This window comes from Amphiprion ocellaris, chromosome 3 (genome assembly GCF_022539595.1).
Source record: "Amphiprion ocellaris isolate individual 3 ecotype Okinawa chromosome 3, ASM2253959v1, whole genome shotgun sequence".
NCBI classification, from domain to species: Eukaryota; Metazoa; Chordata; class Actinopteri; family Pomacentridae; genus Amphiprion; species Amphiprion ocellaris.
The window spans coordinates 32,260,452-32,287,017 of NC_072768.1; the positions used below are offsets into that span (position 1 = coordinate 32,260,452).

Below are 26,566 nucleotides of genomic sequence, written 5' to 3' on the forward strand. Positions count from 1 at the left end.
GCCTACTCTCACATTAAATAAGAGTACTGTAAGACTAGTAACTGATCAGTTAATAGTTGTGCATGTTGATACTGTTAGATCAGATAATCCTATTTGGGAAGCAACGCTTATTGCCTTTAATCCCCAATGAATATCCAAAAAAAAAAAAAAATCTAATTTGAATAATTTAGATAAACCTTTTTAGTTGCAAACATTATATTTGGTTTGGAGGAAGTAAGTAATTTTGCATCAGTTGAAAACTGTGTGTGATATCAACTCAAATATCTACGTTAGTTGTTTTAAAACTCAAAATTGAGTTGAGGCAACTTAACAAAAATTGCTTGTTAACATTTTATTCTCCTTTTCTTCTCTAAATACTTAAAATTCTAACCTTCACTTAACGCAGATTGCAAATAACGCTTTTCTGTGCCTTGTTTTCCACATCAGATAACTGATCAGTTAATAGTCGTGCGTGCTGAGACTGTTTGATCCGATAAAAGCAGCTGAGGACGTACAGAGAGTCAGTTTTTGGCAGAGGATCACTTTTTGGCACAACCCCCGGTGAAGGTGTCCATCGGTCCCGGTGCACCACCAGGCTGCGCCACTGGGAGAACGGACGCGCGCGCTCCCACATTCGTTTCTCGCTGCTCTGACGTCAGCAACCTGCAATTGTGCGAATGAACTAACGGGAGGACCGAGTCCCTACCGGAGCTACCGGGAGGCAGTAGAGTTACAGAGCGAGTCCCCGCCGCCCGCCCCGGAGGAGCCAAACGGAGGAAGGTCCGACTGAGAACCGAGCGATGCGAGCGCAGCAGTAGAGGCACAATAGCGACGAGAAAAGGAGCGAGAAAAGGGAACCGTTATCGTGATTTACCGACACAAGACAGACACGGAGACCCACCACCGAGACCACGCAACCAGCTGCGGAGGCTACATCGTGTTTTATTATCCCCCCTTTTGCGCTTTGGATCAAACCGAGTGGATCCGTGATTTAAATGCTTTAACGGTGCCTCCGTCCCCGGTTTGAGAGAAGAGAGGGAGCTGCCCAGAGAGAAACCAGAGGGATCACTGAGGGATCGAAGGCGCAGCGTACAGAAAAAAAGGAGGAAATAAGGATTTCCAAAGCAGCTTTTTTGTTTGTTTGTTTCCAGACGCGCAAGTTTCGTTTCTCCACCTATTTTTTTTTTCATTTTTCTTCCGTGGATCCCGGTACCGGTAACGCTATCAAGCTGTGTTCTCTAACCATGGGATGTACTCTGAGCGCAGAGGAGAGGGCGGCTCTGGACCGGAGCAAAGCCATCGAGAAAAACCTCAAGGAGGACGGTCTGACCGCGGCCAAAGATGTGAAACTGCTGCTGCTCGGTAAGAGACGCTGGTTCCGTTTGCGCACCGTGGTGTGGGGGAGGCAGGGACGACGACAAGGTGTGGTGTTGGGGGGGGTGGGAGGTGGTGGTGGTGAGGGTGGGAAATAATAATAATAATAAAAAAAGACGACGTCTGTGATGAGCTCCAAGAAACTAACATGAAAAATCCAAAAATGAATGAATGAATTCCTCCTTTTACGCACCATTCCTTTTCTTATATTCCATCACCTTCAAGCCACCTGCGTAGAAAAAAAATGCAGATTTATTAAAGATGAGGCAGGTGCGTAAAAATGGAATTATGCAAAATTCTGCTCGGTAAAAGCTACAGCTGAGATGATAACTGCAGAGGGATGCCAGGAAGAAGGGAAAAAATGGCAGTATGCAGCAATGGAGGGCCCAGCACAGGCTGTGTTGCTTCACTGGTTTGTTGGGGGATTCATTGATTCTTTGCAGGGAAATTAACCTTTTAAGTGTTTAATCTATTTGACTGAGATAGGAGGGGATTTCAAAAAAAAAGAGGAAAAAAACAGATTGAGGAGGAGAGGGTGCAGCCACTTTGTCTTTTTTTTTTATCTCCACCCTGCTGCTGCTGATGTGCTTATTCACAAAGGCTGATTCTTTCTTTCTTTCTTTCTTTCTTTCCTCTCCATCCTTTTCTCTCCCTAACACAAACACATACACCCTGTTTACATTGTCTTCTTCTCTCTTCTCCCTCAGGGGCTGGAGAGTCAGGGAAAAGCACCATCGTCAAACAGATGAAGTAAGTCTGTAATGAGCACGGTCTAATAAACCCATAGTGTGCATGTGTGGCCCTCTCTCATCCTTTCTTTCCCTCTCTCACCCACATAGACCTACAGATATCCATAAACCTACATGCAACCTGTCTTAAAATCAATCCACAGCTCCATGTTTGGCCTCTTCCAGCTTGTATTTTCCATTTTTCTCCAAGAAAAACCACGTCTCTTGACCCTATAGTGCCCCCCGGACTTGAACTCTGGCCTTGACCGAAGCACCACTCCACAGGCGATGTTGCTGTTCGTGCAGTGGTTTGCTGCCCTGTTGTTAAAATATATCTGCCATATTAATATGATATGGTATTTGGACAAGGGAGGGGATCTGGAATCAATATTACATAGCTTCAGGATATATGGATGCTTAAGGGCAGGATAAGACGGCTTCAGATCTGCTTTGATTTCTTTATCCGTCTCAGCGTTATTTGATCTCATGTGCAGAGGAAACCATTCGCTGTCCACTTTTATGCTACTCGACTTTAGTGTTTTTTGGTTTAAAAGCTATAGTAATGCAATGTGGGAGGGTTTAGTTGGTGTGGACAGCAGGGAAGTGCTTACCTTCCACCACACCAGTGACTACTACAGCAATTTTGTTGACATAGTGCTATGTTTTTAAAGCTAATTAAGCTAATTAATAAGGAACTTTCATTTAAGCCATTTATTTCAAGCAAAAATGCAATCTGTATAGTGTTTCCAGCTCCTTAAATGTGAGAATTTACTTATTTTCTCAGTTTTGTTGGGTTTTGGACACTTTTTAGACATTTTGTAGCCCATTAGTTGAGAAATCGAGACTCCTAATACTACTTGCTACTGTATCTTGTTATGCTTTTCTTTAAATGCTGTGTCGTTGGCTGTGCTGGTGCGTGTGAATGCTCAGGTCAGTCCAATATAACCCTGATTTCAAAGCTCACCACAGTTCTCCTGTTTTACTCCTGTAGAGACTGAATTTGGACCTTTGTTGCTCAGCAGTTAGTTTAATTAAAGTTTTTTTTTCTCCATGTATGGTGTCATTGTAATGCATTTAATGATACTTCTAGTGGGACTTATCTGTAGCAGAGAGCTTCTCTCATACTTACTATTTTTTATTTACTCTATCACCGCAATAATCCCATATTACACCTACAGGATTTGCTATAGTTCTTCTTTAAGGTCGGCTGCACATCGGCTGCTATCTCAGCGGCGTGCTCAGCCCCCTCCTCTCTCTCTCATTTTATCTGTAATCCAGTCGTGACATATGTTTTTTTCTTCAATCTCTTCTGCTGCGTCATTTTTACAGACAGCTGAGTGTGTTTCAGCCGATAATAGGCTTTGGCTGTGGTCGTATAGTGACATATCACATGAGCACATGATTCGGTGGATCCAGATGAGGCTGCTGATGGTCAGTCCGGCAGCACAGCACGTCCTGCACGCTGACTGACCAACACTCCCACTGGGTTCATTAAATATACAGTAACCTTTGGAGCAACTGCATGCAATCGATTGCACCGGACTGTTGTAAATCACATGTTTAATGTGACTCGGGCGTGTTAGTCCATATGCGCCTATTACTCTAATGCAGATATTGCACGTGGTGACCATAAGGTTGTTCATTTACGTTCACGGTTGCATAACAAAGACACGCATTATACGATTATGGCTATTCAGTGCTTTGTTTTTACGGGCTTTTTTGACACCGAGGGAGCCGGCTTCCTTTCATCTGGCTCTCACCACACTCCCTTCCTTAAATCAATCCAGCCATGCCACCTCCGTGTGTCTGCTGTCTGGTTACAGTCTGCAGGAGATTGTTGCTTATGGAGGAGATGCTGAAACTGAATCTGGCACTCACGAATTCTAGGTTTTATTTAATGCATAAGACACATTCTCTTGTTTGTGGGTAGAGAGCAGCATGATGCAATATCCCAAACACATTTTTCCTCTTTAGAAGTTGTTGCTACTGTGAGGGACTTATTGAGGCCATATTAGACGTTTTACACCAGTGAGGCACGTTTAAAGTGCCAAATATTGTTCTGAGTTGATGAATTCTTTAGTTTATATCTAAAACAAGTCCATTAATCATGTTAATAACAGTCTTAGCAAGGATACTCAACACTATAAATTTTACCTAGACGTTTTTTTCCCCTTCAACCTAATTTATGCATTGTCACAATAGTTGGCAATTCATTTATTAGCTGATCAATTAATAGTGGAAACTGGATCTGGGAGGCACCAATTCTCAGTTTTATCTAATGCATAAGATGTGCTCTTATTTGTGTGTAGAGAGCAGCATGATGTAATATTCCCAACAAATAATCTTCTTTCTAAGAAGATATTACCACTGTGAGTGGCTTATTGTGGCCATATAGTAGTTTAACACCAGTAGGACACATTTAAAGTGCCAAATATTCTTGTGAGTTGATGAATTCTTTATTTTATATATGAAACAAATCCATTAATCATGTTACTAACAGTCTTAACAAGGATATTAATCATACCAAACACATACAACCTAAACATCAGATAACACTATACATTTTGCCTATCATCTAGGGCTGCAACTCTTAATTATTTTCACTGTCAACTAAACTGTTGATTAATTTCTGGTTTAATTGATTAATCTTTTGTTTGTAAAATCTCAGAAAGTGGTGAAAAATGTGCATTACTGTTTGTCAAAGCTCAGAATACCATCCCCAAATGTCTTGTTTTATCCACAGCCCTAAGATATTCTGTTTCCTGCCATAGGGGAGTAAAGAAACCAGAAAATATTCACATTTAACATGCCGAAGTCAGAAAATTAAGATTTTTTCCCTCTTAAGTGTTACTCAAACCAATTTGTGGATTATCAAAATAATTGGCAATGCATTTAATAGCTCACAGCTGATCAATTAATAGTTGAAACTAGATCTGGCGGGCAGGAATTCTTGTTTTTATCTAATGCAGAAGACATGTTCTTGTATTTGTGAGTAGAGAGCAGCACAATGCCATATCCCAAACAAATATTATTCCTGTTAAGAAGGTGAAACTGCTACGAGTGACTTATTGTGAAGTTTTACACCAGTAAGACACATTTAAAGTGCCGAACATTCTTGTGAGTTGATGATTTCTTTGTTTCACATAAAAAACAAGTCCGTTAATAAGAGTCTTAACAAGGATATCCAACATACCAAACATATACAGCCTAAACATCAGACACAACACTATCAATTTTGCCAATGAGTGACTTATTGTGAAGTTTTACACCAGTAAGACATGTTGAAAGTGTCAGATATTCCTATGAGCTTGAATACTTTGAGATACATAAGCAACTTTGCAGTTTTTTTGACAAAACTGCAAAAAAAAAAAAAAAAATCTCATCCAAACTGCAATAAGTGTTGCTATCTGAAGCATTTTGACAGTAAATTCTTGCATTTATATTCCTTTACAAAGGGTCTAACATTGTAGCAGAGGGAGTCTGCTGGACAGCGCCCTGCTAGGGAAGCCTCTAAGTTCAATGTTCAGAGACTCTGCTATTTCCGGAACCTCATCAGAGGAGTGGAAAGCCCTTACTGCGTTTTCTTCCACAGTGCTTTGAACATCTGGGGCGTGCCCAAGTGACCAGTTGAGTGTGTGGATGTGGCTTTGTGTGTAGACGTGAGTGTGTGGTGTGCGCTTTCTTCGGGGAGAAAGAGGGACAGAGATGAGTGGATTAGATTTAGATTTAGATGTTATGGTGTGTGTATATGGAGCTGCCGTGTGTGTCACAGCTTTGTGATCCCAGTGACTGGAAGCTGGGAGTCTATTACCACTCTGAGCAGCACAGACTGAGAGCTGGGAGTCTATTCTGTGACATTTCTTTCTCTTTTTTTGCTGTTAAATTGTGCTTCGGCTGGGGGAATAATAAAAAAAAAAAAAAAAAAAAGACCAGACTGTGCCTCCTTTGAAACGCAGATTATTGCTTTCTGAAATGATGCAATCACTGAGTGACAATAGCTCATGACAAAGCACTGATAACGTCTGTGTGTGGAGCGCAGGTGCACTTCGGGTTGTGTGTCTTTGTGTGTGTGTGTGCGCGAGAGGGACCTTGGACTATCAGTGGATTGCATTTGTGTATGAATGAGTGTGTTATCAAGGTGTGAAGCGACAACACGCTGTCATGCGAGACTGTGCTTGTAAGAAGGGGAAGGGGCGACGAGTCGAACATGAAAATGCATGAACGTGGGGAGAAATTGAAAAGGATTTGCAGGAGAAACGCGTGAATGACGGGACTGGGTGTGTTTCTAAAGACATGCACGACCTGAACAGGTTTGGGGTCACCCAGACAATTTCATGTTTTCCATGAAAACTCACACTTTTATTCATGTGCTAACATAATTGCATAAGAGTTTTCTAATCATCAATTAGCCTTATAACACGATTAGCTCACACAATGTAGCATTACACAGGCCTCTGTACCCCATGTAAATATTCCATTAAAAATTGGTCATTTTGAGCTAGAATAGTCATTTACCAATGCCTAGACTGTATTTCTGATTAATTTAATGTTATCTTCATTGCAAAAAACAGCTTTTCTTTCAAAATAATATTTCTAAGTGACCCCAAACTTTTGAAACTTAGTGCAATCTATGAGTCAGTGTAATATTTGGGCTAGCAACCCAAAGAACTTGGTCATGTGTGAACAGCATATCTCTTTGTCGTGCATTGTGTGTGTGTGTGTGTGTGTGTGTGTGTGTGTGTGTGTGTGTGTGTGTGTGTGTGTGTGTGTGTGTGTGTGTGTGTGTGTGTGTGTGTGTGTGTGTGTGTGTGTGTGTGTGTGTGTGTGTGTGTGTGTGTGTGTGTGTGTGTGTGTGTGTGTGCGTGTGCAGGCGACACCATCTGTTTATGCAGCCTGTGTGTGTGTGTTTAGACGTGTGCAAAGGTTTCTCTCGCTGCCCAGCTGGCAGGACTGACCTCTCCAGCAGCGCTCGCTGGGAGTGAGTGTGGGAGGAGAAACTCATTTAATGCAGGAAAATTTAATCTAATTGACTAGAGGAAGACATCGTTAGGCGCGGTCGCCAAAAAAGTGCTGGAAATTGTGCTTCAGAGTGGCGCGTTTAAGTGCAGCCCCCTCCTCCTTCACATTAGCCGTTTCCTTACTGCCCTTAAAGGCTTCTGCTTCAGGGTCTGTATCTGTGAGGTTCCACTCCAGAGACTGGTGTAACTGTACCAGGAAAAGGAATTAATTATTCCTGGTTAACATGCCCAGAAGATGTAAGATTCTTTTTTTTTTTTTTTTTTTTTTTTTTTTTTTTTTTTTTTTAAGAGGTTTGCCTAATTAGCTAGCAGTAGTTCGTAGGGCTCAACAATTAATCAAAATATTGTCAAAATCAAAATATGGCCAAGTGCAGTATCCAAATCCCAAGAGCTGCAGTTCTTTTTCCTCTTTTTTTTTTTTTTTTTAGATGAAGAAAAAATGTGTCACAAAATATCAATTATAAATGAGGCTTTGTGGTGCGACACAGATGCCTACGAATCATTTTCTCCAAATATGAGGGAACAGACTTGGTTTGGTACGGATTGCAGCAAAATTTACGATATATTTTTGTCAGAGGAACAAATTAGCACTAAAATCATGACTAATATTGTTATATCTGTGCAATTAATCACAGATAGATTTTTTTTTTTTGCATATTGTTTGTGACTAGTAGTTATGATATAGCAAGAAACCTTTGTAATTGGAATTGCAAGCACGGTTTGCTAAAATTTTGGTGGGTTTTAAACTGTCGTATCTCATTTGTGACGTTTTTGATCACAACTTTAAAACAAAACATGCTGTTGGTTGTGTTATTAATAAATGTAGCTAAAATAGCCTTGCTTAGCTAGATGCTAAGGCATGCAGCTTTTAGATATATGTGTCAAGAAGAACTTAAGTGTGAGTTAAATATTGTATGATTGAGTAACAAAGATTTTTTTTGTGAGAAATTAAGAATAAAGAAGCAGTGGCAACACCAGTGGAACATGATTCTTATTGTAAGGAAGAAGCAGACTTGAGTGGATTAAAAATGCTATTTGTGTGGGTCAGACAAATACACCAAGAAATATGGGTTGATCAAAATGTTTTTTTCAGGGCTGATACCCATATCGATTATTCTCAAGGAGACAAAGAACCAATATTTGGAACCTACATTTGGAGGAAGCATTAAAATCTTGGTGCTAAAATTTGAAAAAACACTAACTTCAACACTTTATTGAAATAGTTATTAATGTTTTGTTGGTGTTTAATTGAAAGAGACTTTTTAAAAAACTATTTATCAGTGTTGATTGGCTGTTACTTGTGATCAATCAGATACATTTATTTTCCCAGCAATCAATTAAAAACAACAAAACACTGTAATTGTAAAAATGCTGAATTTGGGATCCAATAATTGACCTAACCTTACCAAATACCTTGAAGTTCTCAATCTTTAAACCTTCCAACTGAACTTGTGTCATAACTAATTTATTTGCAATTCAGTGAATTAAAAAGAGATTTAGCTAAAGACCATTTCTGTCTCACAAAAACAAACATAATGTTGACATCAGGGTTACTTTAAGGTGGACTGAGAATCTACAAATTCGCAATGAGGAAATGTTATGAACTGAAACGTTGAAAAAATGAGCACTGTGAATGATCCTGGTTTCTAGGTCTCCTTATAGGACTTCTTTTCACTCTGTATTGCACCTCCAGGTAACGTCTCTTTCAATCATTAACAGTGCACAGCCCATATAAAATTATATAAGCTGTGATCCCAACATGTCCTAAGATAAATGCGGTTTATAGTCGAGGAATAGCAGCAATAGAAGTGGCCTCCGTTGCTCGCATAGCAGTGCCGGTTTGTCCTTTGGTAACGGACATAATTTCACCCTCCTTGCTTATAAGTGCTTAGAAAATTCATGTAAAGATACACAAACAGCCCATACACCTGAAGCCCAGGTAACAAAATACTGCCACATGGTACGTTAAGGCATAAATGTTTTGCTATGACTTGAAAAGTGGAGTTTTTTTGTTATCGTCAGGCTATTTTGGATCATTTTCTGAACTATTTTGGTGCATAAATTAGAGATTATGCGTCATCCCGGTGATTTGTGTACTCTCTCCATCAGCTGGGATGGGCTCCAACCCCCCCTCGTCACCCTCAAGGTTAAGTGGGTACAGCTGATGGATGCACAAATTTCCTGGAAATCATTATTTCATTGCACTAAGCAGTTTTGCCTTCATGGTGTTTTTTTACTAGAATGACATTATTCACAGTGTTTTGAAAGCATTTTACTAGCTCAAGAGGCCTGACACCTCTCTGAAACTGTCAAAGGCAGCTGACCATGTAACTGCATACTCAGAGACAGTTAACCAACCTGGTGTTTGGTGATAGTTCCTCGAATTTTGATTTGTTTGGTAACACTGAAGAGCGTTCCTATCACCCCAGTTCATTCAGCCAGTCCCTGTTTGTGTGTTTTGATGCACAGTACGTCTGATTCTCTGGTTTTCACTTCGTCGCTGGCTTCCTCGTGCAGTGTATAAGTGTGTTTGTGCCTTGCTGACATGATCGGAGGCGACCGGCCGAAGGGAGAACAAACGCCGTCCGTCCGTCCCTCACGGCTGCGCTGCTTCCCACAGGCTGTTCCCACCGCCACTGTGTATGTGTGTGTGGTTTTTCCCCTCTGGAACAGGAGATAATTAGGTTTAAGCCTCAGAAGAGGAGAATAAAAGGGGGAAGGGGGTGGAAAGTGGAGCAGGAAAAAAAAGGTGGTGGTGTTTTTGTGAGGTTTGGGGGGAGAGGGGGGGTTATAGATGGAGGGAAGGGGGAATTTAATGAAGGGAAATAAAAGCAAAGCATACAGAAAAGACTGAACTTGCATGAGGAAATGGGAAGATTTTGCAAAGGTTGAGGAGAGAGTTAAAGGGACGCTGAACTGCCTTTTTCTCTCTTTTTATTTCCTAAAAGAGGGTAAAGTGATATGGAAGTGTGGAAAGAACCAGGAGAGGAGGCAAGAGGATGGAGGGAGGATGAGTTTGAATGAGGCCGGGGAGGTAAGAGGAGGGAAGCGGAGACATTTTTTGAGCAAGACGAGGGAGACTGGCAAGTGAAAGAACATATTCTCACTTATTAAGCAAGACAGAGGAAGTGGCAAAGAGAGGAGTGAAGGGCGGAGAGCAAAGGGCACTCCTCTCCTGGACTCTGCTCTCCCTGATAATTACTAGCCTCGTTTTTCCTGAGACACAAGGAGAGAAAGTTAGAGAAAAAAGAAAAAAGAGAGAGAGGGTAACTCGTGTTGGCACCAACTCAAGTCTTGCATGAGGAGATGGTCTGTAACTGGTCATCTGAAACAGTCCGTCAGCCAGATAGTCATCCTTCATTGGTTAAATATAGCCGTGGGCGTGCTCATCACTGGAGTGATTTGATTGGCTGCCTCAGTGAGCTGTGAAATAACAGCGAGGCATCATGACATCTGCGCTCACTAGCACATCCAAGTAGTCTTTGATAGCCATATGGGTGTGTTTAGTGTTTGAATCCTAGTGAAGTTTAGCGTCAAGTAGCAAAACTTTTATCACACACATTGTCTCAAATGAAGAAGCTTCCTCTCTTTCCTCTTTTTTTGTCATGTGTCTTGAACTCGCCTCATCTACCCCGTTCTTCCACTTTTCTTAGTTCACATTTCTGCGAGATGCACAGTTTTTCGGTCTTTGTCTTTCTTTGTGTACTTATTCACAACGTCGCTCAAAGTGTTTTTGCAGCCTGATGCTCCTCTACAGGATACTTCTGCTAAAAACAACCAAACTGCATCATGTAGGACATAGATGTTGCAGATTCTATATTTACCAGCAAACATGCCACAAGGAGCATTTTTAAGTTGCCGGAAAATTGAGAGTATAAGGAGTCTTTTGTGACTGTTGATGTGATAAAAAGGCTTTTTTTATGAAGTTGGTTATAGCAAGTCTTGAAGGCCTTAACCACACCTGATCCCAACTGTTTTTATTCGTCACTCAGGTGTTTTTTTTTTTTTTTTTTGGCATAAAAACCTTTATTTTCTACATTTCTCTCAGGAGAACTATTGAAGACTTGACAAATTTTTACCTTCTTATGGACTGTCTTTACCAGATACTGCAGCTAATTCTCGGTTTTACTGCAAATGCAAGAAACTGAAGCCTCATCTCCATCCTTGTCTCCGTTTTTCTGCATGCAAGACATCAGCTTCACCTAGCAAGCTTTTTCCATTTAGTAGACATCCACCAAACACAGGAGAATCGGTACACTGTTTAATCCCATGGCTTCTACCGCCTGCAATCCTAGATAATGTTTCTTCAAAAAAACAACCCTTTTCAGTCCGTCCTTTTGAAGATGTGAGTGTGAACTCTCTTGAGTTGCGACCTGTATACTGTGATCTGCAGGGATGCACCTGTGAAGGGCTGGAGGAAGTGCTGAGAAGCTTTACTAAAGTAAAAAATGGCAATACCACAATGTAAAAATGCGCTGTTACAAAGAGAAATCTTGCATTTAAAGGCTTTGCTTGTGTAAAATACTATAAGTATTATCTTCAAAATGGGCTTCAAGTCTAAAAGTACTCCTTGGCATGCAAGATGGGCTCTGTCAGTGCTACATAATTATATAGTATTGAGTTAATACCACTGGTGTATTAGCATATAAGCAGCATATTAATGACATGCTGGCTGCAGTAGAATTAATTTGACATTTTCAGTATTCTGTTGGATGGTTTAAATCACAGTATAGCAATGTAATATGTTCTTATTGTAGTTTTTTATCACTCTGTGCCAGGTAGCTGCCATGTAGGTGACTAAAAAGTACATTATTTCACTTTAAAATAGCATGAAATTAAAATAAAGTAGAATGTACCTCTGAATTGTTGTATTCGAGTGCATTACTACTGTAGTTAAGTGTATTCAGTGTTCATTTTTGTACACATTGAATTAACTTTAAACTGTATTTATTTTCCACATGATGTGTAATAAATCTATCAGCCATGCAGTTAAGTAACATGCGTAACACTTCGTCAAAGGCTGGTGCTTCTACCAGATGTCCAGTGCAGGAGCTTTTTTCCAGGCCTGTTTCACCACAACATCCGTTTTATGATCGGTATCAGATCAGCTGATGACAGTCAGATTGGTGATCTCTATCGACCCTAAAAAAAGCTCCCCTCCCACCCTCCTCTTTCTGAAAATAATGAAGACTCTGGAGACCTTCATGCTGTCACATCTCTGTAGATTTTTCCATATTTCTCGGTCATGTTTAAACGTACCTGCCAATAATCCTACACCGGCTTCGTTAGCATGGGTAACACCACAGCTGCAATATAGCTCTTTGTGTCTTCCCTTTTTCCTTCCTCTGCTGCTTTTTTATTATTTTAAATGCTGTTTCTACTCTAAGCCATCTCTGTTCTCTATTTCTTTCTTTCTTGGTCTGCACAGTTGTGTGCGATCAGGTCAGTGTGACTGTGTGTGTGTGGTCCGAGCACTAATCAGGGCTTCTTATGAAAAACAAAGGTCTTTTGTGATAGGAGATTGTGTGTGTGTGTGTGTATGTACACTTACACACACTTGAGAGTGTGCTTTTTTTTTCGCCTCTGTGCTTTTGTTTGTGTGCACAAGTTGATGTGGATGTCTGAGTGTTTTTTTGTGCGTTAGACCTATTTGGCAGATTTCGTGTCAGTTCAGTGCACTGCCAGACAATGGAGTCTTGTTAGAGTGACCACACTCAGCTGATAGAAAGTCAGCTGATGGTGCCTGTGGCTGGGGTTTGTAGCTGGAGGAGAGTATGTCTCAATGCATGTTTGTTTTCTTATATTAGTATCACACCTAAGTTAGGACAGAAATGCCAGGAAATAGAAACTCCTCTGTGTTAAAATACATCTCTAAATGCGCATGCACAAGAAATATTTCCTTGCACCCTGTCAACTATACAGTAAATGGATAGATTTGTGTCCTTATCTTTTTTTTCACAGTGACAAGAAGTGGCAGTTTTATTTGACTCTATAGAAAGGGGTGAATAGGATAAAATCTAATTAAATATACCAATACATTTCCTGTACAGGGCTGCAAAGTTTAAGACAAGACAAAAATGTTGATTATACTCCCTCAGAGATGCACAAACTGACTGCTGCAGACACCACAGATGCCAAATCATTGTTGTTGTACTACTTGTTAGTCCACTTCAATGCATTCTCATACTTGCACACTAAATCGGCAACTACCACTCCAGACAAGCAAGCATAGTTTTACAGTGCAGCAGAGTCTGCACGGCTACAAAAAAAAAATGACAACCCTTGCATACTTGCACATGTGGAAAGTACAACACTTGCAACTTTCATACATTAGCAATGCTAATATTTTGATATATAGCAGGTATAATGTTCTCCATCTTAATTTAGTGTGTCCACATGCTAGCATTTGCTAGTTAGCACAAAAAAAAACTTGTGATGGCTCTAGATAAAGACATGAAGGCATCACCAAAGTTATTCCAATTTGTCCATTCATGAATATGTAGATATTTCTCACTATAAATGAAAACTTTCTGGTGATGACTGAAGTCAGTAGAATTCATTCTCTGATCACTGTGGATATCTGTATTGTAATTCATACGATAGTTGTCCACAGAACTACCCTGCCAGCATGGCTCCTGAAAAATCTATCTTGAAGCACAAATATGCATTTCTTTCAAAGATAGTTGCAGATTTTTCTTGCATCAAATAAACATGCTCAGTTTAGACAACCAGCAGTGTTTTGCTGGACCTCAGTCAGGTCCTTCTTGTTGCTGGGTTTCAACCATTCAGTCACGCCCCGGTTCTTTGTTTCCATTAGATGACAGGGCTTTCCTTGGTTCCCTCAAAGTAAGTAATTAATATTGACACAGGAGAGGACAGGAAATCTCAATAATTACATTTCAACCCTATATCTGAGGTGACCTGATTAAACCTGAGTCCCTACTTCTGTCTGTCTCTTTCGCTGTCTGTCTCATTATTACTAACAACCTCCGTCTGGACGTCTCATCAGTCTCACAGTGAGTCAAACTGCCTCCAACAGGGCACACATTGCCCTATACTGATGTTATCAACCTCCTGGAACAACCACTTCCCATAATTGTACTGAGAGCTGGGACTGCTCAACTATTCCTTATACATCACCTCGCTAACTTTGTGGTAATGCTACAATAAAATCTCAGATTGACTGCATTTGATTCAAATGTTTATTGATTTTTCGGCATTTCACAAATGACAAATTTACGTTGTCGTTTCCTTGCAAGTCTTCTGCCAACTGCAAAACATTTGCTGTAGCCAAGAATTCAGAAATAACAAGGTCTATGAGTAGTCGCTGCGATAAAGCTGTTATTGGGACAAGAAATGACCTAGAACGAATTGAAAGCTAGAGAAAAAAAAAACCCTCTACCCTGTACAGCTGGCTTCGAAATGAGCAGAATCCCCCAGAACACAGATACAGGAAACTTTCCCAGTTAATGGAAGCTAGTAGCGGCGGAACGGTATTCATCCTGGCGCAGGACTTCAGTTTCTTTATCCAAACAATTCCTTTATAATAGTTGCAGTTTATATAGTCTGCAAAATGAAAAATGGTTCCCATAGTTGACTTTTTGTCTAGTTTTGAAAGGAAAATTAGACTTAGATTGACATAAATGTCCATATCCATATATATAAGTGGGATCTTTTACAGATTAGCAGTAAAGATATTGACAGTTCAAACATCGTAGTGTCATAAGATGAGACTGTAAGCCAATGTTGGAGTTACAAAATGCTTCTAATAAACTAACCACACATGGACTTGAGGTGTATCATTCTGGCAGCCAATGAAAAAATGCAAAGCATGTTTGCATTTTATCCACTTTTCACTACCATATAGTGATTCCTCTTTATGCAGCCTGAACATCTCACAAGCTTAGTCCTACATATTCAGAGGTTCAGCGTGGAGTCTAATACAGCCCTTTTTGGGGAATATTTGGACTGTATTTGGCGTCAAAGTATTCATTAAAATGAATCCGACCAACTAAAAGCGAATTACAAGGCTTGAGCACAACATTTTTTTGGGTGTGACTCTTTGTGAAGCTGTTGTTCCTTAACTGTTAATTAAGCAACGGCTATGACACTGCACTCTCTGTAACTGTCACACTCAGCTCCGCCAGGTGAGCACCTGTATGCAGGTGTAGCATGAGCGTATATGAGCGTGCGTTCGTATTTCCCTGCAGAAATCAGTCGCCGGGGAGGGAGAAAGAGTGTGTTTTGCGTCAACGCTGTGTTTTTAATTAATACTTACTAGCAAATGGAAAATGAAAGGAAGCGAGAGGAGAGGAGTAAAAAAAAAAAAAGAAGAAGAAATAATTAGGAATAAGGAGTGAGAAGGGTTGAAAGAGAATATGGTAGTGTGTGGGAGAGAACAAGTATGATGTTCAGTCTAAATATACAGAGAGGGAGAGGATACAAGAAAGGAGGATGAAGAGAACTTTGGCTGAGGAGAGAGGCAGATAGAGATAACAGGTGGCAGTGAAATGGAGAGATAATGGCAGACAGATTTAATGAGGTCTCCCTAGATGTAATGCTGAACTGTAATTATTCTGCTCTCCTGTCTGCCTGGCTTTACATGCATGTGTGTGCAACTGCTAACATCCCAGCTGAACTGTGTGAAGCAGACTGAGTCCCTTGGCACCACAACTCTCAATCAGCACACGACCAAACCTGGAGTCAGGAGGACTCCATCCCCGGCAGTACAGAGAGACTCTATTATAGCGAAACACTGAACAAGTGTAGAAACTCAAGGTCTACCTGCCATAAGGGGAATGTTCTACCCGCCATTAATAGATAAAAGACATTCGAGAAGGTGCACAGTAGTCAAAGATATTTTTTAAAAAGCAAACAAACTTACAACTGAATATGTAAATAAGTGTGGAACTAAATCAATGAGCTTTTCTTAGTATGTTGTTGAGCAAAACTTTTAAGTGCTTCACACCATTGATCCAATGTTACAGAATACAGCAAGAAGTGTTTTATCAACTGTTAGAGCAGTATTGCAGTGTACCATCTACTGTGTGCATGATTTTGATTTGTTAGTCAATTATGGTAATTGTGTTAAATGCTGTACCATTTTTTTTCCCAAGATGTGTACTTGACTGAAAACTCGTGCACCATTGTGTATTGATTGTTGGCTAAGTGGTAGCAAAAACCTGGAATGGTAGTGGTTCTGTGATGCCTCACTTTGGAGTAAATGCTAATTCTACCATGCTCACCATTGCCAAGTTTCAGCATATAATGCAAGTTTTAACCAGTTTTCTCAAAAATCAGTAACGGAAAATGTAATTTAATGCTCACTTCCATTGCCTACTTTGTGAATATAATTTGAGTCGTTGTGTTTAACAGCTGGTGGCACTAATTCTCCAGCTGGGTGCTATTAAACCATTGCAGAAAAAACTAATGGAATGGAGAGGTCCAGTCACACCTCAAATAATAGAAAACAGTGCAGAAAAGATCATGGAAATGTGTCATTTTGGTTATGTAGTAACTTGAGCTTGTTACACTAGTGTGCATCCTCTTCAGCTATGTATTATTTTGAGCAGTGTTACAGTTAGATTGCAATAGTTTCCTGAAAAGGATGAATAAATAATCAAGACAGGATCAATAAAGTATCTATCTAGCTTTACCTGTCACAATGCTTAATCCCTTTGGTGGACTTTAAGTTGCATGTCCATGCATTAAACAGACAGATAGAATCACAATCAATGACTAGCATGCTGATGTTATGCAGATGTTATATTCACCATTGTAGTTCACTATTTTAGCATATTTACCCTCGTGTTTATTGCTAAGTAGGACCGAACACAAAGTGGAAGTAACATTAATAGAAATGGGCATTAGTTTTGTAGCACCAGAGGATGGTCTGACTGTACTTCATTAATGTTCTGCCATAGGTGAAAAAACAACCTACTGGCTTGTTTGTATGTCTTTAAACCAATCAGTCAGTATTGTCAGTACTAAGACTGGGACACATTGAATGTATCCCTGCAAAATAGTGACAAGGGAATTGTTTTGGGGGAGCGATTGCATGCAGAGAGGCGAACACTGTCAATAAAATGGGCAATTAACTGAAAATACTAAGCAGATCGGCCTTATTACTTGGTCCAAGTCTGCAAAATTTGTCTTTTTTAATATGTAGGCTACAGTTGAGAGGTGTTTGTTTCCCATAGTGAGGCGGATCTTACCAATGTGACACACAGATAGCGTAAAGAGGAGGAGAAAGCTGCGTAAAATGCACAGGAACAATAGCAGGCCTAAACCTGCAGTCTACATCTAATGAGTAGGCTAGTTGTAGTTCTTATTTTTCAGCATTTTCACATCTTTTTTTATGAGCACATTAAAAATGCACTTGAACAAGGCAGATAGAAATGCAAATAATGACAACACTAACATGCTGATGTTGAGCAGATGTTGCCTTGATCATCGTGTCTTTATTTTTGCTTGCTTAGATGCTTTTTTGATGCTAATTTGCACAAAACACTAAGTGCAATTAGCAGTGGGTATGGCATTAGTTTTGCAGTTTGAACTTGTGATGGCACAAGGGGACGAGTTTAGAAATCACTGAAATTATAATAGTTTTTAAATTCCTGAATGTCAGTCCAACACAAAAGACTGAAATACACAAGTATCACCCTTATGGTGGCACTGAAGGAATTGTTAGACGATCGCCAAAAGTAAGTAGGTTTCATCCTCCCGACACCATCACATCCCATCCGCACAAAAAATTTCACAGCAGTCCATTCAATAACTGTGATATTTCAGCTCGGATCAAAGCGGTGGACCAGCTCAGTGACAGGCCGTCCCCGGAGCCATGCAGCCGGCGCGGCTTACAAAGCGGGTTTTGTGGGTTTTGAGGAAAAATAGATACCGAGCCGAGGGCATGGAGGTACGTGTGCATCTGTGGGAATATGTGTGCTCAGGAAACTGCTGCTTGACCTCAAGGTGTGATGACAGTGAGTGGAGCCAAATGACGGAGCAGCTGATGCCTCCATTTCACTCTCTCTGTGTGTGTGTGTGTGTGTGTGTGTGTGTGTGTGTGTGTGTGTGTGTGTGTGTGTGTGTGTGTGTGTGTGTGTGTGTGTGTGTGTGTGTGTGTGTGTGTGTGTGTCTGTCAGAGTGGGGGCTGTATTACTGACACCTTCAGTTATTTATAGCCTCTTTTTTCTGATTATCTCCCTCTTATTTCATGCTCTTGCTCATGCCCATTATCACACATAGCACTTTATCTTCTCTTTTGCACTTGCGTCCTCCTAAACGCACACACACACACACACACACACACGCACGCACACACACGTCGTGCGAGTAGTTCTGTCTGGGTGCCGCTGACAGGAGTCGCTCGGTGTGCACTTTGTCACAACCAAGAGCTCTGTCGACGAAGACCACAAAGTGAGTGGATGCGCGGCATAGTGATAAAAGAACCAATCACAGGGTTTTGTGAGTGTGTGGGGTTGTGTCAGGACAAACAGTGAGAGCTAGCAACAATGCAGGGCTGAGATAAAGACCTAATTGCACAGTGCGCTGTGTAGACTTTGTGTGTGTTCACATGAGTAGGTGTGAGGATAAAAATATGAGTGTGCAGCATAATGGGAGACAGAGAGGAGAGAGGCAGACATGTTGTGTTTGATACAATTTGTGTGTCTGTGTGTGTGTGTTTCCCCCTTTTTCCCTCATGTCCTTTACTGTCTGATAGTAGTAGCTTGTTCCAACTCTTCGGTGCATCAGTTTATAATGAGAAACATCCTCAAAAACAAGCTTTTTTCTTCCATGGATTGCCACCTCTATCTCCCTTGGTAATTGATTTATATTTTTGAAGTTGAGTCTCATCTTCTTTTCCTGACATATTTGTTATGTTTGATATGTCTGTGGAAACTTCAGGATCTCCCCAAGAATTTAAAAGATACTTTTCAAAGTCCTTTTTGTGAATTTAAACTGTGGATTGTATGTAAAAGATGGACGTAACAGCATCGTCTTTCGGTTCGTGAACTACTGTTTTAAAGCCTAGTGCAAGGGATGCATCAGACTGAGAACTAAAAGACGCTTTGCATGTGAATAATCATAAGGAAGCCCCGCCCTATTATATAGCCTTCTTTATTGTCTATTTCCCCCTAAGTGAGACCACAATTTACAAAATGAACACCATGCTGTGTTCAGAAAGTCTTGAAACTAGTACTACTAAAATCATAAACTCATTAGGAAAATGTTTACTGAGGTAACAAATCAATTGAGAAGTAGGACAATTTTCTCAGACTTCTAAACAGACAGACATCTTTTTGGAAGCAGAGGAGTCGCCTCCTTCTGGTCATTAGGAAGAATAAATTAAAGGAACTTCTGTGTTGGCTTTATATGTCAGACCCAGATGCTACTCCCATCTTTTAAATACAGTCTATGGTTTGAGCAAGGTTTGGATACACAGCATTAGTTTATAATGACTGAGTGAGCCTCAGCTTGTTAGGAGTCTTACACTGACCATAATGTCCTTATTTATTATCCAGCAGTTTGTGTTTATAGTCATTAGAGATACTGACCTCCTGTATGTTCTAATTCACTTAGCAGGGACAGTGTTTAGCTTTACGTCAGATAAAATGTAATTGCCACAGCTGTATGCCTCTGTTTCACAGTCACCTTACTGACAAACTTATATCATGGATGATCTAAATTTGGCAAATGGTCTGAATCGAACAGATAAACATAATGATCAAAAACAAATGCAGCATGGAATGTCTCAGTACTTCTGTCCATTCTTTTTTTAGTATTGGGGATTAAGTTTGTTTTATCAGGACACAGCATTTCTATGATTGATTGGATGATATGAACAACGACTATATTGGAAATGATAATAGAAAGATTAAAAGTGGGACCATAGACCAGAAGTAATGAACCACACAGCTGTGATTCAGAGAGCTAACATGAGAAATGCCAAGGGGTCAACTTTACCCCCTCACTGCTTTCAAGTCCAGTTGTGTCAAAGGAAAAGTTCCCAACTTTTTCTAAAATTGATTTATTATCATAAATTTGAGGCGATTGGAATTAAAAGAAAAATATATATATATCATCATCTATACCTCAAACTGCCAAGTGGGAATTATTACCGCTCATAGAAAACCACTCTATAATGCTGATCTCAACACTCACACCACATCCAGTCAACTGTCTTGATCTAGAGCTAGCAAGATTTGATAAATAGAAGGATGGATAAACTCATACACAGCCGAAGAGACCACAGTGAGATCACAGTTCCGTAAAAGTGTTGCCATATATGTGAAAAACATGATGAAAATGTATATTTTACTGCTTCGTGAGATTACATTTCTTGCCACTGTTGTGGTTGGGGGTAGAGAAGGACCCCTTCTGTCCTCTTCTAGGGGATTTTGGAGTTTAGGAGTGTCTTGCAGGGCCTCGGTGAAGTTCGTGGACATTTTGGTCAACAAGATCACATTGTCAGACATGTCTATCCACAGCATCATGTGGTAGATTGTCTGTTGTACCATACTGTCTGAAATGATTTCTTAGACAACCAAAGGTGGACTTGTGGAAATTCAAGTGCCAAGCTGTTGGCCTAACTTACATTTCAACATCCCAACAGCCCGTTTTTGTCTTTTTTTGTGATCCGTGTCATTGGAATAAAGCTACATTTTTAGGTTTTATAGTCACTGGCCAAAGGAGTGTCTGTGTACTGGTCATGCTATCTGATTATTGTCTGACTAGGGTGTGGAATAACTTAATGATCAAGAATTTTTCACCAGTTGAACAGCTCAAAAGCTGTTTGTACACAATTGGCTAAACCGAATTCTAACTAAATGTAATTCATTCTAACCATCATGTTGTATCTACCCTCAGATATATGCCGCTTTCGATAAAAGCATCTGCTAAAAGAAACTGTAAACAGAAACTAGATTTTTACGGCCATTTGTGTTCTGCATCTGGGAAGTTTAACTTACTTTGTGAATCAAAGACAGCATGACAGACGAAGAATGGTGATGAGCGGACCAAAGCCTACCAGATGCAGAAGCCAGATGCAAATATCTGAAAGTTGAGCCTTTGGCTTTGAGTTGAAGTAACAGCCTTTGTATCCAGGCAGTTGTATGCCCAACTAATCATGTGATCACAGAAGTGATCTGTGGGGAGATTCAGTTTGGGGATCATGACTCTGCCCCAAAAGACCGTGATAAGGTCTTTGCCAGGTCGCCCATGCCAAATACAAACTAATAATACAACTTAGTTTATACAACACACTGTACAGAGATAAGACGTGTGATATGCAACACGGCTTCCTTTCAATACAGCCACCAACTACCCCAAACACACCTGTTGAATCCCTGTTGAGCAATAACACACATTAGAAGCGGCACGATTATATTTGTAATATAAAACGCAGTGATTATCAAATTTCATAGGGGCATTACCGCTTGGGATACCACATATCAAACTTCTTTAATACGATATTGACTGCTGGCTGACAGATGTCATCACGCTTACAACACTTGCCATTTGGCCTCCAAAATGGCAGCCACGTAATGATATCATGGAATAATGTCGTGGTTAAATTGCCCATATGTCTGTCTCTCTGTCCATCTGTCTGGCTCAGTGTGAAACTAAACTATGTTTCAGGTCACCATGCAGATTGTGCCAAAGCTACGTGAAATTGCACACATACACACACACACACACACGCACCTACATACACACACACACACACACACACACACACACACACACACACACACACACAGTGTTCTCTCTTTGCTGACAGAAGGGCTTGGAGAGTGGGTAATGAGAAAAGGTCCTCATGCATGAAAGCTCACGTCAGCAGGCCAGCGAGCTGCACACACACAGACACACACACACATATACATGGAAACAAGTCAGCGGGACCTCTAGTAACACTTGCTGCAACACTAGTTTTAAACCTGTGCTCAGCTGTATTCGCTTTTTGTAACCTTTCTCTTGTTCTGTCACTCCATCTTACTCTTTCTCCCAGAAGTAATAAGGATTAGACAAGGGCTTTTCAAAGTCCAGATCAAACAGAAAGCCAACCCGGACCCAGCCCATACTTCTTTTTATGAATACATTATGAAGTGGGACGTTTTCCATTTTGAGATCTACTGACTTTCTATTCATTAGTAGATTGTTAGTGATGTTAAACATACAGTGTAGCTGGAGATAATTCACAGGGACACTGTCTGCCGATGAATTTGGTTAGAATGTAGCTTTTCCGTCTTATTTTGGTTGGCAACTTTGTTGTTGCAGTTGGCTTTACGCATGAAAGTTGCAACAGAGAGTTTGCTATCACTGTCTTGTTTTCCTCTAGTACACCATTTCTCCAACTCGTGCAAATGTAAGAGTATGTCTGAGTCAGAAATAAATATGGACTAGCTGTCTAAGTTGTGTCTGCCTCAGTTTTGTGTTGGCTCAATCATCAGAGATGTCGCATCGGTGGTGTAATCACAAGTTCAGGAGTCACACTGATGGCACTGATTGCAGGGAAACAATGCCATTTCTCCCACTAGGCTCCAGTGTGCTTTGGCTGTCTTGACTTTTTGAACTTGAATGTATGTTGCTTAAAAATTTGGTCAATTAATGTTATTTTGTTATCACCAGTTGTTGAAGATCTCTCATCTTGAATAAAAATCAGATAAATAATAAGTTGGAAAATGCCTGGATTATAGCATTAACTTACTAAGAAGATAGTGATGATTCTTTTGTGGTTAACTATCAAATATAGTAATTAAATTTGTCTCCAGGTTTCTGAAAATATCCCCTCTGCCCTTGTTTTGAACACACACAGATGTTATTGACACTTTATGAGCGAGCCGGCTCATATGTCTCGTGTTAGAAACATGAATTGCTCATATACCAGCCTTTTAGGAATCCCTGGTTCAGATTTTTTAGGTTCCTTCTTATTGGTGTTTCATGTTACTGTGAAACACACATCACCCACTCTCTTGGCATCTTAAGCTCAACGCACTATTTCCGCAGAGACTGCAGCATCAAATTAAGGACCTTGTCCTTGTTTCACCTCTGTGGTGCAAGCAAAGATGGAGGGAGGAATTTCAGAAAAAGTATTTGGTTGGCAAGTCATTACAACAAAGTAAGAAAAGAGAGTAAAGAATAAAACACCGGGCTAGAAAGGGGAAGTAGAAATCGATTTTCTGCTGCGGTGTGGTATATATTCATCTGCACCAGTGCTTAGGCTCCAAATGTAATTTTGTTGAACATGTTAGCTGATGTGCACATTGTACAGAAACGAATAAACACTTTTTCTGTCCTACTTCCAGTGTATAGATCTGTGCTTTGGCCCTCTGTGTGAAAGTCAGTGATGTAAATAGAAGCGTGGTGTATTTATATAGGACTGGCAGGCTGCCTGATTGATCTGAAACATTACACTACCCGGGACTGTGCTGTCCTCAAAACCACAAACACACACAACATAAACATGATTGCACACATGCACACACACTCAAACTTGCTTACAGATGTATAATGGCATGTGTTTGCAATATGTTGAAACACACTCCCAAAAACCAGCTCAGATACATACTAACTACCCTGCATATAGCCGCTGAGGTGTTTTGGAGATAGATAGAAGTGTGTGTGCTTGCTCGTGCATGTATGAGACGAAGTGAAACCACTTAAAACGTCTTAGATTATATACCATCACCTCTCTGAGAATGTTGGTGCTTAACGTTTAAAATTCTACAGATATGAGATATTAAAGGCGGAGTATGCAATTTTAATCCAATACACTTTTTGTCAAAAAAAGATTTTGAAAAAAAGATGTTTGAGATTGATATACTCATGTACTCTTGGCACGAAAGAATATGTCAGAAAATGTAATATTCATCCTTTCATTAAGCTTTCCAGCATTACACAACATGACCACTGCAGGCAAATTTCTTGAATGTTATTGAGCATTTTTAATTAAGTGCCCTTGGTTCCAATCCGGGCTGCACAGTGGAGTAGTGGTTAGCACTTTCGCCTTGCAGCAAGAAGGTCCCTGGTTCGCGTCCCGGCTTTCCCGGGATCTTTCTGCATGGAGTTTGCATGTTCTCCCTGTGCATGCGTAGGTTTTCTCCGGGTACTCCGGCTTCCTCCCACAGTCCAAAAATATGCTGAGGTTAATTGATTATTCTAAATTGCCCGTAGGTGTGAATGTGAGAGTGATTGTTTGTCTTTGTATGTAGCCCTGCGACAGACTGGCGACCTGTCTAGGGTGTCCCCTGCCTTCGCCCGAGTCAGCTGGGATAGACTCCAGCCCCCCCCATGACCCTAGTGAGGATTAAGCGGTGTATAGATAATGGATGGATGGATGGATGGTTCCAATCCACGTAGTTAAAAAATGTTCTTTATAACTTCTCCAAGGTCAGGAACTTAAAAATTTTGTGAATAATTCCCTTGGATTTAGCACTGAAGCACATATAGGCCTGTTACAATGGCTGTATTCTGTTCATAGCTGTATTAGTGTAAATTTAGTCAGGCAGTTCTTTCAAGTTCTTCTACTTGAAAACCTCTTTGAATTTCAGTCTTCTGAAGGGTGATTTGAATGTGTAACGCACGGTTTAGGGTGCAAGGTTTAAAAGTCACATTGGCATCAAGTCAACAGAAATGTTCCTTTGATTGGTTGTCCTAGCAGGCTGGTAAACTGGTGGTGTCTTCACCATAGCGGTTGGTATGCCCATTGGCTAATCTGTATGGTGTGTCAGGAGGAGTCAGGAGTGCAGCGCCTCAACAAAAAGGCGTTTATACCAGTGGGCAGTGAAAGATCCAGGGTTAGATATCTCATACAGACACTCATGCACGGGAAAAACAAGCCACTTCTAAGTGTGGCAGAGATGGATTTCGCCGTTTGAAGGTGTGTTGCGAGAAGACGCTGGGTTCGATCCTGAGCTCGTCTCTGTGGGAAGCTTGTTCACCCAAGTTATCTTGTGTGGGGATCTTGTCTGTGTGAATCGCCTCACAACATACCCCCAACCTGCATCTGTCTGTTTGTATCAGCCTGTGGTTTTGTGGTGTCCTGTGTGTTGTTCTTGGCTGCCCATCTCGCTGTCATCTCTCTCTGTTTGACTTTGTCTGATTTGTCTATATGTACTGTCTGTCTGCCCGGCTAACTGTCTGTCTGCCTTTGTGTCCTTGTGTTAGCTGCTGTGAATGACATCATGGCATTTGAAACAGCAGGAGAGGCCTTCTGTGAGCGCCGTGTGCCTAAATGTCAGCCTAGCCTACTGGTTATAGACCCTTCCCTCCGCTCTCTCTCTCTTTTGTGTTTTTGTTGTAGCCCTCCTTCAACCACCTGTGTTTCTCTCTGTCTTCCTTCCCCCCACTATTTCCAAACCCACTCTGTTAATCACATTCAGGATTTTGCTTTCCAATAAATTATCAACTGCGATATTGACATTCGAAATGTGCGCTCTGCTCATACATAAAATTTACATCCAACTTGGATAGATGGGACATCAGAACACATGATTTCATTCTTTTTCACACACCTGTTTGAGTTATGTGCAATGTAGGAGTTCAGTGGGGAGACTACAGGTTTCTCTGTGCACAGCTAGATTTTACATGTGAAGCATTCAGGGAGCATAGGTACATTGTACTGTTATTCAATAAGCACATGTTTAGTAACTGAGGCGTTTTGGGTATGATTTATTTATAAATTCCCTCCTATAGAAGATGTTGTGCATTCAGATGAAGAACCATCTTTTAGGTCTTACTGGGATGCAAAGAGTTTTCATAATATCAGGGATGTAGCACAATGTGGCAATGGAAGCAGTGCTCTTTTTATTTAAATTTGACAATGCACAAAATATTTTGTCTGTAAAACCATTTTGGGCATACTCACGCAACCCCTTTGTGTTCATGCAAATGCAGTCTCCCTCGTACTGCTATGTGTAGGTCTGTGCGCAGAGTATTTAAGGTTCTCTCATTTCTATACATGTGCATGAAAGCAAAATGCTAAATCCTCAACCCATTGGCTAATACATGAGTGTCTGTGTGTTTCTAGGATTATCCATGAGGATGGTTTCTCTGGCGATGATGTAAAGCAGTACAAGCCTGTCGTTTACAGCAACACCATCCAATCTCTGGCCGCCATCGTCCGTGCCATGGATACGCTGGGCCTGGAGTATGGAGACAAAGAACGCAAGGTCAGTGCACGTACGAACGTGTCCGGCAGTCGCATGCAAGTGGAATCGCATACACACAAAACATACATAATACAATCACCAAATTCAGAGCAAATGATTGCATGCAGTCACACTGAAATGCAGTACAGAAACATGACTGTCACAGATGGAAATGTCCCAAGACTGTTTATATTCTCAAGTCCAAAACTGTGAACTGATTAAGGCTAATTGAAAATGTCAATCAACATAGCTCATTCACCAAAAATGCTCTGCCTCCAGTCCTGAATTTAGCAAGCAGCCGCTGGATGAACGCCAT

General features: G+C 40.7%; 1 protein-coding gene across 2 annotated transcripts in view; it reads left to right on the top strand.

The window, feature by feature from the left end:
• The first annotated feature begins 623 nt into the window (after nt 1-623).
• Nucleotides 624-26,566, top strand: part of gnao1a (guanine nucleotide binding protein (G protein), alpha activating activity polypeptide O, a) — a 123,224-nt gene continuing 97,281 nt past the window's right edge. The window contains exons 1-3 of one of the 2 annotated variants that reach the window (XM_023287417.3): nt 624-1,341; nt 2,061-2,103; nt 26,130-26,271. In XM_023287417.3, the coding sequence (XP_023143185.1) occupies nt 1,224-1,341; nt 2,061-2,103; nt 26,130-26,271 (303 nt within the window). In that variant the 5' untranslated portion in view covers nt 624-1,223. The remainder of the gene's footprint in view (nt 1,342-2,060; nt 2,104-26,129; nt 26,272-26,566) is intronic. The other variant, XM_035955889.2, reaches the window with a different exon arrangement.